Source organism: Pristiophorus japonicus, chromosome 16 (genome assembly GCF_044704955.1).
Source record: "Pristiophorus japonicus isolate sPriJap1 chromosome 16, sPriJap1.hap1, whole genome shotgun sequence".
Taxonomy (NCBI): Eukaryota; Metazoa; Chordata; class Chondrichthyes; family Pristiophoridae; genus Pristiophorus; species Pristiophorus japonicus.
The window spans coordinates 7955324-7968393 of NC_091992.1; the positions used below are offsets into that span (position 1 = coordinate 7955324).

The 13070-nt window shown below is 42.7% G+C and overlaps 1 protein-coding gene across 4 annotated transcripts in view; it reads right to left on the reverse strand.

Annotated features, from left to right (window-relative positions):
* Positions 1-13070, reverse strand: part of vmp1 (vacuole membrane protein 1) — a 175071-nt gene that overhangs the window by 135021 nt on the left and 26980 nt on the right. For 3 of the 4 annotated variants that reach the window (XM_070856944.1, XM_070856945.1, XM_070856947.1), the window contains exons 2-4: positions 11581-11690; positions 9819-9954; positions 92-182 (exon numbers count right to left, since the gene is read on the reverse strand). In XM_070856944.1, the coding sequence (XP_070713045.1) occupies positions 92-182; positions 9819-9954; positions 11581-11662 (309 nt within the window). In that variant the 5' untranslated portion in view covers positions 11663-11690. Of the gene's footprint in view, positions 1-91; positions 183-9818; positions 9955-11580; positions 11691-12535; positions 12607-13070 lie in introns of all 4 variants that reach the window. The other variant, XM_070856946.1, reaches the window with a different exon arrangement.

Here is a 13070-nt window from a genome sequence, read left to right on the forward strand (position 1 = left end):
ACGACCCTGTTGTATTTCATTCATAGTTCGTTGTTCTGGACATTACTTGACACTGATGGTTAACAGCCCGAATTATAACCATTGAGCTCACCTGCTGATGCCCGCCTTCAACATAATAGGCGACTGTAGCGACAGCCACCAATAACAGGGTGGCTAGAACAAACCCTCGTCGCTGCCACAACCTGAAAAGAAAAACAACAAGCTCAGAACACTTGCAGTTTCATGCCGGTATATGTATGACTGAGCTCCCAGTTGGGGCAGGAGAAGAAACAGAGTAAGGTCATTAGATAATAGGCAAAACTTATTTCACACATTGTCCCATTCATTTTTACCAGGATCTCAAAACTGGGATCCCTTTCCTCCTTCGATTAAGGTTATACAACCCAAGCCTGGCATCGCCCAAATACTACTTTCAATCAGTGGCATCCTGCACTGCTCAAGCGCCTTAACAACATTTAAAATCAGTATCGTTACCGAGGGACCACGTCACATCTACTACACTGCAGACATAGCAAATAAAAAGCAGAAAGCTGGAAATCGGAAAGCAAAAACAAAACACTGGAAATACAGAGTCAGGTTCCATAAAGAATTTTCTGTTTCTTTACGCCACAGGTACTGCCAGCGATTTACCAATTTAGCAAGCTCCTGATCTCAACGGCAGCATAAAAGCAAGACGACAAATGGAGATGGTGTTTTCCCTTGGGAGAAAGGAAGAAAAAAAATTTATCCAGTCTGCTTTCTTAGAGGTCCCAGTTAGTTGCAAATTGGCATTGGTCGAGAGAGAACAGGACAGTGACAAAGGGGAAAGAAATGGCACAAGAGGTTTTGGCAGGAGCACTCTTTAATGAGGCAAACAGAAATGAGGGCCAGACGACCTTCGGTGCAACCTTGTACATTATCTCAATCAAGAATGCAGAGACAATCACTACCCACAACAAGCTGGGCATTTGAAACAAATGAAAGATCAGACACTTCAGTTTATGATGTTCAAGTGATGAATAGAGTGGAGGGAACACTTCAGTATATTAGGTGGCATTTAATGTTAGTGTTGGAAACATCCAGCTTTATAAAATCTATATCAGTATTGGGAGGAATCTGATGTTAAAAATCAATCTCGTCTTCTGAGATTTTTCTTTACTGCTTTATGAAAGTCTGGTGTCAACACAATAAACACCACCACACAGCCACAACATTGTGATGGACAATGAAGTAGTTTTTGCAGGCTGCTGCATGTGATGTGTGTGGCAATATAAACAACTTGCCTTTATATAGTGCCTTAATGATAGATCGTGGCGGAGGTGCGGCGAATGAGGGTACGGGGCCCAGAAGAGCCGAGGGCCCAGGGGCAGCACGGGCCCAGGCCACACTGCGATGTGTGCGCGTACTCGGTCCGTGCAGCAGAGCAGGTCTCCAGTCGTCCTGATTAACCCTTGCTACTGGATAAAGACCTAGCTCTGTCAAGCCCATGAGGTGGCTGGTGTAAAATGGTCACCACACATTAAAAAAATCCACGCACAGGCATCTTCCACTCCTTCAATTAGAGTTCAGGACTGGAACATCGGGTCCTTCATTGAAACATCTATGAACTCATGTGGAAGCAAGTCATCCTCGTTCGAGGGACCGCCTATGATGATGATGATGATGATGGATAGAAAAATGTACCACGACATTTCACAAGAGGACTCATTTTTAAAATTACGGCTCATCCAAGACTGGATGCCTGACAAGCAGTGGAGGGTTTGAGAGAGGCAGTGGAGGGGTAGAATGGAGATTAATCAGAGTACCCGTGAAAGCTGACCCGACGTCTGAGGATGTCGTTGCCATGTGACAGCATGTAGATGAGGAAAAGTGGCCAAGGATAGATCCTTGGGGAATTCGGAAGTAGAGATGCGAGGGTGCAAACAGAAGCCAGTGCTAGAGATTTTCTGGCTATAATTGAATAGGTAAGGATGAAACCAAGCAAGGGCAGAGCTAGGCAATGGAGAGGAGATGGCACAGAAGGATGGTGAGGTCGATCATGTCAATGCAGCAGAGAGGTCAAGAAAGGATAATGCACTGGGGTCACAGTCACAGAGGATGTCATTTGTGACTATGATTGGGACCGTTTCAATACTGTAGCAGAATGGAAGTCTGATTGGAGGGATATACAGAATTATAGTTTGAATTTTGAAAAAATTCAATCTCACCATTGCAAATACCATGGGCAAAAATGGGCAACTAACTGGGCACTCATTACCTAAAGCTTTACGAGATATTATACTGTTGTATACGACACGCTTTAAGGTTAGGAGATTTAAGGCATTGTAGAAAAGCGTCATACTCTACTAACCCTGCACTACATTGGACCAGGGAGTGCTTGGTGTCATTATTCGCCGCAGAAGTCTGATAAGGCTAGATTTTTGGTTGTCGGTGAAAACAGTAGTTTTCCGCCAAAGTTACCGCTTTCGCTGAGCTACCGTTTTTAGGCCTAAATTTCGGCCTTTACTGCATCGATAAACTCGGCGTTGCACGAGGATTCGCGGTGCAAACCGTGAATTTCATCAATTTTAGCCCGAGACCAGTAGCGCTACGAGGGGGGCCTTGGGAGGAGAAAAAGAAAAAGAAAAAGAAAAATCGCAAAAAAAAAATCTAAAAATCCTTACCGACTAAATCACTGAAAAATAATTTTAAAATAAAAACTTTAACTTACCTATTTTGCAGGTCTTCATACTTACCGCTGCTGGCAGGGCTGCACCGACAGGTTTGACCCTGTCGGTATTCTGGGCATGGCGGAGAGTGACGAAATTACGACGGTAACGCAACCCGCGGCGTTGCACGCCGGCGCACCTCTCCCCGGCGGTACGTGAAAGCACCGCCGCAAAAAGGTGCCTGAAGATCCCGCCGACCGGGTTTTCGCCGCAGAGGGTCAAATTGCGGCAAAAACCCAGTCGGCGAAATTCTAGCCCTAAAATCTATTATAAACACCGTTCACCTGTATCACTGTGAAAGAGCATCAAAAGAGTTAGGGCAATGTAAAATTAGTTGTAACTGGAATCATAATGCTTGCAATGTGAAAACCAGCCTTTTTAAACTACTAACTACATATGAAGCACAGGACCAGTAAGTCTCCATGCACTATTATTTCACAGTTTAAGGATGAGCAAAGCTTGTTTCCTGATCATGCTGGCTCTCTGCTTCCAAGTCTGCTCCTCCCTGATGTTCTTTTGAACAGCATTTTTTGTTTAAAAAGTACATTTACTTGCGTCTGCATGTTGGACAAATAGAGTGACAAATCAGAGGAAGTGGAGGAGTTGAGAGAGGTGGTGGTCAGGTAGAGCGCTGGGTGTTGTAAGCGCACATGTGGAACAGAGTGTTGTGTGTTTGAATGATGTCAGCGAGGGACAACATGTAGTTGAGAAATAGGAGGGGGCCAAGGATAGATCGTTGGAGGACTCGAGCAGTAACTGTGCCAGAGTGGGAAGAGAAGCCATTGCAGGTCATTCTCTGTCTATGACTGGATAGACATTAATGGAACCAGGCAAGGGCAGTCCCACCCAGCTGGACAACAGAGGAGAGACGTTGGAGGATGATGGTGTGGTCAATCATGTCAAAAGCTGCAGACAGGTAGAGAAAGATGAGGAGGAATAGTTTAACATGGTCACAGTCACACAAGATTTCATTTGTGACGTTCATGAGGCCCGTTTCAGTGCTGTGGTAGGGGCAGAAACTTGAGTGCAGGGGTTCAAACAACTAGGATTTAAATTGCATCTTTAATTTAGAAAATCATCTCCAGGTGCTTCACAGGAGCATAAAAATACAAACAGAGGCAAAGGTCAAGAGATTTGGTGCATATGTTCTCACTCTGCTCCAACACAGTAATATGAAATGCTCTGTCACATACACACTTGTTGGCCAACATAGCGCGCTCGCACTGTGTCCTGAACACAGGTGTAAAGTGTCCCATCACACTTCCCTAGAAGTATAGCACCTAGTGCAAGAGTGCCACATATTCTCAATGTTGCTCTAAAAGGGAACTGATAGAAATTGTTGCTCAAGCTAAGCTTTGGAAACATGTTATCGAGGAGTTACAGCCCCATGCTCTTCCAGTTACTTTCAACAGTGTATGAACTAAACTAACCCCAATAAATGGATTTAGACACTTTGGAAAACTATTTGAAGAAGCAAATAGGCTGTTATTTAATTAATGCTTTTTGCTACTACCATCGGTGTGAGGTTCATATTGCATTTCTCTCCCCCCTCCCTCCCCCAAAAAGCCGTTAACAATAACTGTGGCAGTTGGAAAATCTATTAAGTTAGCGACTTTAAAAAGCTGGATAAATGTAAGTTATAGAAGAAAAACAGCAAGATGGAAGTAATCTGCAATACTGTACTGTACCTGGATAGGTTTTTTACACAATGACACATCATTTTGACATTTCCAAACAAAAAAAATGAAACTGCTCTTAACTTTGAAAAAAGGAGAGAAACCATAACCACCGGACAGAACCATGTCTCTATGCATCAATACATCATCAGGACTACTTTTGCACTTCAACATTCATCGAGGGGCTTAACACTTCAGGCAGACATTAAATTAAAAGATCCCATGGCACAAGTCGAACAGAGGAGGAGGAATTCTTCCTTCAATCAATCAGTACTGCCAAAAAATCGATTGACTGGTATTGATTTGACTACTCTACATTGCTGATACAGAGCGGAACCATGTTTACATACACAACAGTCCCCACACTTCAAAAGTCATTCATTCTAAAACACGTCGGGACATTTTGATGTAATGAGGTACGGGATAAAATGTAACCAATGTTTTTCCCTCTTCGCTCCTCTTGCCGGGACAATTTACACCAAAAGCACCAATAAGCGACTGATGAATAATTAAAGAGGAGATATATTCTATCGATTTGTAAGGAGAAAAAAACCCGCATATTTCTATAGTGCCTTTTACAACTTCAGGATGCCCCAAAGCGCTTTCACAGCCAATGAAGTACTTTTGAAGTGTGGTCACCAATGTTCCCTTTAGGCCGTGCAGTAATCCGCAAGGTATCGCGCAGGCCACTCAAGCTTTTCCATTGGGAACACCGCACATGCGCAGAAATTTAAAGGGAACGGTGCATTGAAATAGACAGATCACGCACAACAAAGTGCAGCTTCGAGGGAACATTGGTCGTCACTGTTGTAAGGCAGGGAAACAATCCTCATATTGCTAGAGACATCTTTAAGCTACTTACACCAGTGACTATATTTCAAAAGTACTTCATTGGCTGTAAAGCATTTTGAAAACATCCCGCGGTCATGAAAGGCGCTATATAAATGCAAGTCTTTCTTTTGCTGTTTTGGTTCTCGCTTCCCCCCTCCCTGCTTTGATTACAATTCCATTTCCTGCTTTATAGTTGCGCACTGAAGGCTTTCTGCGAGCAAACTTTTCCTCTTTAGCATCTTCCTTCTCACGATAGCCGAAAATTCCCCCTTCCTCTCACCATTTAGGGAACCGCAGGGGTGAATCATTGCTCCACTCCTGCACAGAGAGATAGTTCAGTGCCATGCCACTGAGCCTTTTAGCTGGTAGTGATTCAACCACTTTGGACTGCGTAATATAAATGGTTTACTATTAAATCTCACTGAAGCTCATCTGTACATAAACTCTGGAATCCTTTAAACAAACCACTTGGAAAATAGAAAGAACCTCATGTTGAGCTGGTAAACAAGCAATTCTTTATACAAGAAACTCCTGACAAAGGGATTTATGGTCAGACAACCAGAAAATGCTGGAAATGCACAGCAGGTCAATTAGCATTTGGAAGAGATAAGAAAAAAAAATGATGTTAATTCTCCAGCAGTTTTTCCTTTTATTTCAATATATTTGATATCCCAGAGCAAAAAATGTGCTCAGTCTGCGTTTAATGTTGGCGATACTTCACTCACTGAACTGGAGGTTTTTGATGTTCAATAGCTGTGCCAATTTGAAATATTCAAAATGTGCACAGCTAAATTCTGCAGAGTTGTACTGAAGATCAAAGGGCAGGTGCCACATAATTTAGAAATTGTGTAACCAGCAGCAAATAGGCTGTACTCAGAAGCCAAATCACTCCAGGTGAAATCCAAAATGATTTTAGGGACCTGATTCTGCCCTCTTGAGCATCCCCGATTATAATTGCTTAACCATCGGTGGTCGTGCCTTCTGTTGCTTAGGCCCCAAGCTCTGGAACTCCCTGCCTAAACCTTTCCACCTCTCTGATCAAACTTTTGGTTACCTGCGCTAATTTCTACTTTTGCGACTTGGTGTAACATTTTTATCCCATAATACTCCTGTGAAACACCTTGGGATGTTTCACTACGTTAAAGGCGCTATATAAACACAAGTTGTTGTTGTTGTTGTTGTTAAGTGGATTTCCCAAAAAAGGTTAAAATCCTGTGCTATGGTTTTTAAATGACAAGCACCACTGCCTTTATTAATGAAATCAGATGAATGTTTCGAGCAATTTGCTTTGAGAAGCAGAAAATTAATGCATCTGGACAAGAAGAATGCACTGCTCTCGTACGCAGTTTGAATGAGGAAAGAAAAGCTCAAACTTCCAAACTGGTAGACCAAGTTACAAAAACAAAAATACTCGATGCTGGAAATCAAATAAAAACAAAAAATGCTGGAAATATTCAACAGGTCAGGCAGCATCTGTGGAGAGAGAAACAGAGTTAACGTTTCAGGTCAAACGTTAACTCGATTTCTCTCTCCACTGATGCTGCCTGACCTGCTGAGTATTTTCAGCATTTTCTGTTTTTATTGTAGATCCATATTGCGTACCAAGCACTAATCCACATGCAGGATTCTAATTTTCCTTTCAAAAAGTGAGATTGAAAATATTGGAAACCTATGGGCCACTAAAGCAGTACCCAAGGTATACACACAGATCTAGTACCCTCTAACTTCCCGGCAGCTTTTGCAGTGCCACTGGCTGGCAGGGCATGCAGAGCCAATTAGACAAGACCAGATCTCAGTGCCTGACCTGGCTGCTTCCCAAAAATGCTCCGGTGAGCTTAATTAATTTATTGCTTGATCCAATTAACTTTATCTTCTTTCTATCCAAGAATAATTTTCCTCAAATGTTTCTGATGCAACTATTTTAAATTGTACTTAACATTCATCACATAACATTCATAGGCAGTCCCTCGGAATCGAGGAAGACTTGCTTCCACTCTTAGCAGGAGTTCTTAGGTGGCTGAACAGTCCAATACGAGAACCACAGTTTCTGTCATGGGTGGGACAGAGAGTGGTTGAGAGAAAGGGTGGGCAGGGAGCCTGGTTTGCCGCACGCTCCCTCCCAGATGCACTTCCTCCACTTAGGGCGGTCTATGGCCAGGAACTCCCAGGTGTCAGTAGGGATGTCGCACTTTATCAAGGAAGCTTTGAGAGTGTCCTTGTAACGTTTCCTCTGCCCGCCTTTGGCTCGTTTGCCGTGAACGAGTGCAGAGAGTAGTGCGCTTGCTTTGGGAGTCTCGTGTCTGGCATGCAAACTAACATTACTGCATTATTGAATGCATGTACCCAGGTAGTTCTGTGAATTTGTGAAAGAAATACCCGGTCGTGAAATTCACATTGCTGTACACCGTTACAATAGTGCCTCCAAACACAAAGCAATCAAGCCAGTTTCCGACCATACAAAAAAACTGGTGCTCAGTCTGTGACCATCACGTTGATCTTATGGGCTAGAAATTGATCTTTTGACGATATCGGCATTTTTTCACCAAAAATACCATATTTTTTTTAAAAGCCGAAAATTGGCACAAAAAATGCGCCAGACGGCAACAAAAAAAAATCGGCATTGTACGAGGATTCGCGGTGGAAACCGCGGTCCTTGCCAATTTTAGTCCAAGGCCAATTACTGCTAAAAAGACAGGCCCTGGGAGGAGGAAAAAAAATTTTTTTTTTTTTTTTTTTTTTTAAATCACAAAACATTCACAAGACAGACACTCATCTAGCGAATTGCTGAAAAAGAATTGAAAACTTGAACTTACTTTTTTTCAGGGCTTCATGCTTACTGCTGTTTCTGGGGCTGCAATGCAGGGTTTTCTCAGGCGGTTTGTCCCCCTAACTACTGGTGCGCTGAGCAACCAATTTTAAGCGTCCCCGTTTTTTTTTTGGTGTTTCACGACGGCGGTCCGCTTTTCAGCGGTATTTCAAAACTGCTGGCACACCAATTTGGCCAAATTTAGGCGAGTACCGTTTACCATCAAAAAAGGTAAATATCACCGAAAAAACGGGCGCAAGGCTAGTCAATTTCTAGCCCTATGTCTTCAGTGGCTCAAAACCACTAATAGGAAGCATCAGATTTTCATAAGGTGTATACAGGGTGACGAGGTCAATTTTCCCTTCCTCAGTGTGCAATTACCTGGCCTCAGCTTCAACTTCCTTGTGCAATTAATATCTCAACAGGGAAAAATCACAGATTTATTACAGTGCCAGCTTCAAGAATGCCTCTCTCATTTAGACTTCAATCTGCACCAAACAAAGCAACCAGAATTCCTGCCATCCTCGTAAACTGTCCACTTTGAGCTCTGGAAAATAGCATCTAATGTTCAGACTAAACTGTTCTAATGGTCTGAAACCACATTCCAATCCTGGATTGCCACTATGTGCCCACATCACTTCAGAATTTGATGGCTATTGGTCATACAGATACTTTGTCAAGACCAAACTATCCAAACGCTTTATTCGCAGATAAGAGTCAATTATGGACGCAAGCTACAGCACCAAGTTGAAGTCAGTTCCAATAACGCAGCAAATTTGGACCAGCGTGCCCAGCAGTTAACCAGACAAACCCAGTAGTCGTGTTTCTCTGATGGGCTTTCTTTGCACATTTTTTTTTTTTAAATGGACAAACACTTCTCAAACACTTCCACGCACTCTGTACCAGCTGCGGTTTCTCTTACAATTATACAGGCATCCTACATCTCATCCAATGTTCCCTTTAAGGTGCGTGGCTGCCTGGAGGTTTCGCACAGCCGTCTCACCAGCTTTTGAATGGTAAAACCATACATGGAAATTTGAATGGGCTGCGCAGCCAGTTAAAGGGGCCATACCGTCCCCACTAACAAAAGAAATTTAAAGGGAACATTGGTCTTATCTCTAACTGTTTAACCCTAGCTGCAAGAGGTACATCAAAAGTGTCAGATTCTTTATTTCAGAGGATATTATGGGTATCAGCCTTGCCTTTGAGAAGTCAGCTGGAGACACTTTACTCGAATTAAGGACAGCAGAATCCATAATATCTGCACAAAGCATGCAGATGGCCATCTGTGGTATTCCGTACTTGCTTAGGGCATCCTGATTAGATTAGGTCATGGATTAATAACCTGCTGATACAGACCAATTGTTCCTAGCACTTGGTACTTATTTACCCAGGTGTATCTCTCTGTCAATCAACTACATTCAGTCAACTGGCTATTTTTGTATACTTCATGCAGAGCCAAGAGAACAAGAGCCATTCTCCCAAAATGCAGAAGGCATTTTGAGATCATTTTTCTTGGTCATGGACAAAAGTACTCCATTTTAATCAGTCACGCGTTACTGAGATAGCACAGTGTCCGTGCCACTTTAATTCCTCATATTTATTACTACAGTAAAACAACTGCACTCAAAGGACATAAAACATACATGAAGATATGTGACTTGTAAACCAAATTTTATAGGAAGGGAATTTGAAATGGAATTATTTTTGGAAGTACTTTAGAATTCAATAAAAATGTGACGCTATACAGGTTTAGAAATAACCAGATGTTAGCCGGCTCCTTAACCAGTCTCATTGGTGAAATATTTGATTTCTTACCTCATTGCCCATTCTTTAAAGTCTATGATGGTTTCCAGGAGGAAGTACTGCAGGGTGATGATGGGCCGCCTCCATAAAACAATGGTCTCCCTCTGCTCTCGATCCCTCAGTTTCCTCTCATTCTGCGACAAGAGGTCTGAAGACAAAAAAAAACATGGTATTTTCAAGAACTGTGCTGTCCATCAAAACTGATTTAAAGTAATTAAGTGCAAGTAGAAGTAGAAAACGGAAATGAGGAGGAATTTCTGCTCAGAGGGTCGTGAATCTTTGGAATTCCCTGCGGAGAGCTAGGTCATTGAATATATTTAAGGTGGAGATAGACAGATTTTTGAACGATAAGCGAGTCAAGGGTTATGCGGAGCGGGCGGGGAAGTGGAGTTGAGGCCAAGAGCAGATCAGCCATGATCTTATTAAATGGCGGAGCAGGCTCGAACGGCCAAATGGCCGACTCCTGCTCCTATTTCTTATTGAATCCAAAATATACAAAGTAAAATGCAGTTTGATCTGTAACTCTAGAATCATAGAAATTTATGGCACAGAAGGAGGTCATTTATGTTGGTGTCTCTGTAATATCAGAACTGACAAACAAAAGAATTTTGGGAACATATTTTAAAGAATTGGGCATATGCAATTGAAAGTTTGGCCAAAGCGTAATGCAGCAAGTGTAGAAAAGAGATCTACATTCGGAGATTTCATACAAAGCGGAGACTCGACCATGGTCATTGGTTGGGGATAGTATAAGGGAGCAGCACCAAAATCATGAGCCGTCAGGTGGTACCATCAGAACTTCATATTCTACACTTTTGGGGTGAGGAAAGGTTAAAAAGAGATTGATTTTGAAAACTTAACCCTGTGCCAAGCTAGCAGAGATCATTGACCTCTCTTCTCTTGCCTCTACCCAAAAACACAATATGAAGTTTCAATAGGATCACCAGTTTAGACTGAAGAAGGAGACAAGGGAGAAACAAAAAATTGCAAGGGTGCTTGCCCCCTGATCACTATACTGCAGAAGTGTGTGTGTGTGGATGGCAGGTTAGAATAGGATTGATGAATGCAGTGCCCCCTCCCCCCGCGACACTAATTGCCTAGGGTCACCGAGCACTTTGCAAAGTAACCAAGATGTCCTGGTGCCAAAAGTCCCTGCGTGAGTCAGCACCTTCACGAGAGTAAACAAAAAGGTGCTAAAAGCATCACTAGCTTATTTTTACATTAATGCTTTCTGCTGGTGTCAATTGAGCTGGCAAGCCCAGAACATGAAAAGCGATGAAACAAACATGATCACGTAATATCAGAACTGACAAACAAAAGAACACATTTTAAAGGATTTGGAATATATGCAACTGAACGTTTGGCCAGAGCATAATGCAGGAGGTGTAGAAAAGAGATGATCACTTAAGTATCCCAGATTAATACTTGCATCTCTGACCAGGATTAATTCCACCGCACCGCTGTGATCACCAAGGTTCCCGTTGAGCCTGGGTCTGAAGGTCCCGCACAGCCAGCTCATAAATGGAAAAACCGCGCATGCGTGGAATTTTGAATGGGCCGCGCGCAGCCCTTTAAAGAGGCCGAGCAGCCCCCAAATATTAGAACGAACATTGGTGATCATCACCTCAGAACAAACACCTCAGAACAAACACAAGGTTCAAACGTTTGAAAGAAGAAAGTTGAGGGAGATGTTTTGCACCTGCTCGGTTTCTGCAGTGAAAAATTACAGAATTTTTGAAAAATAATGAATTGTTGCAGCTGCAAACTGCCTTACCTGAGAAGTTACCATTCTGCTGTTCTTTCAGCATCCTCGGGCGGTGATGCTGCGATTCAAACGCTTTTTCATTTCCTGCCATTTCAGAAATTCGCTACACCCCCGTGATTCTGTCAGAACAAACGAGAATAAAATTCAGAACAGTACAATAGACAGCAATTTTTGCCAGAAACCAGATCTTACCGCCATTAAAAGGCAAACCAGTTGCCACAAAAGACTGGAAGGAGTGTTTTGGAGCAGGCCAAGTCTCTTGTAATAGCCACAATACTGCTGCTGGGAAAGATCGGCACCGATTTTTGAGGCCCTTTTCCCAATGGACTATTTTGTGCGAATTTTTTGGTGCTCATCGTCCAGGCAAGGAATGTAAGTGCTGGGGAATTCAACACCTTCCATTTTCAGGCATCAGTACAGCATAGAGTGCAGGACAGTTTAGCAGTACAATAAAGCTCTTTTTATTCTCCTACAGTGTACATCAACCCCAACCATGAACCATCCACTCAACCGTAACCCAATTTTAAATTGCACCTTAAATCAAAGGCATTTCTGTAACCTGGGGTGGCGGGGGCGGGGGGGGGGGGGGGGGGAGGGGAAATACTTCAACTTCTTTACTACTCACAGGAACAGGAGTGGGCCAATCAGCCCTTCAAGCCTTCAATTAGACCATGGCTAATCTGTACCTGAACTCCATTTGCCCATTTTGCTCTATATCCCTTAATACCCTTACCTAACAAACCTTTCAGTTTTGAAATGTTACAATTGACCTAGCCGCAACAGCTCTGAGGCAAAAGTGTTCCAGATTCCCACTACCCTTTGTGGAAGAAGTGCTTCCTGACATCACCCCTGAACAGCCTGTCTCTAATTTTAAGGTCAGGCCCCTTGCTTTGGACTTCCCCCCCCCCCCCCCAATGAGAGAAAATAGTTTCTCCCTATCTACGTTATCAAATCCTTTAATCACCTTAAGCACCTCAATTAGATCACTCCCTCATCTTCTCCCAAGAACCTGAGCTTTTCAATCTGAAAAGATGTCTGAAAGGTGAGTTACACAAGATTGGTAAGGGCATAGAAAAAGTTAACATAGCAGCTTAAATTAAACTGATGTAGAATAAGGAGATACAAATTTAAACCAAAGATAGGCCATACCTGTAATGATCAACATATGCAATAAATTTCTAGATAGAGTAATGGAGGCAAAAAACCTGAAAACATTTAACAATTGGATAAAGGGATAATGTGAGGATTTCTCAGGATAGATGAATCAAGATGGGATGAATATACTTTCTTCATCCATCATAGTATGCAGGTACAGCAAGTGATCAGGAAGGCCAAAGGAACCTTGGCCTTTATTGCAAAGAGGATAGAGTATAAAAACAGAGAAGTCTTGCTACAGCTAGCTATACAGGGTATTGGTGAAGCCATACCTGGAATACTGCGTGCAGTTTTGGTTTCCATAGTTACGAAAGGATATATTTGCTTTGGAGGCAGTTCAGAGA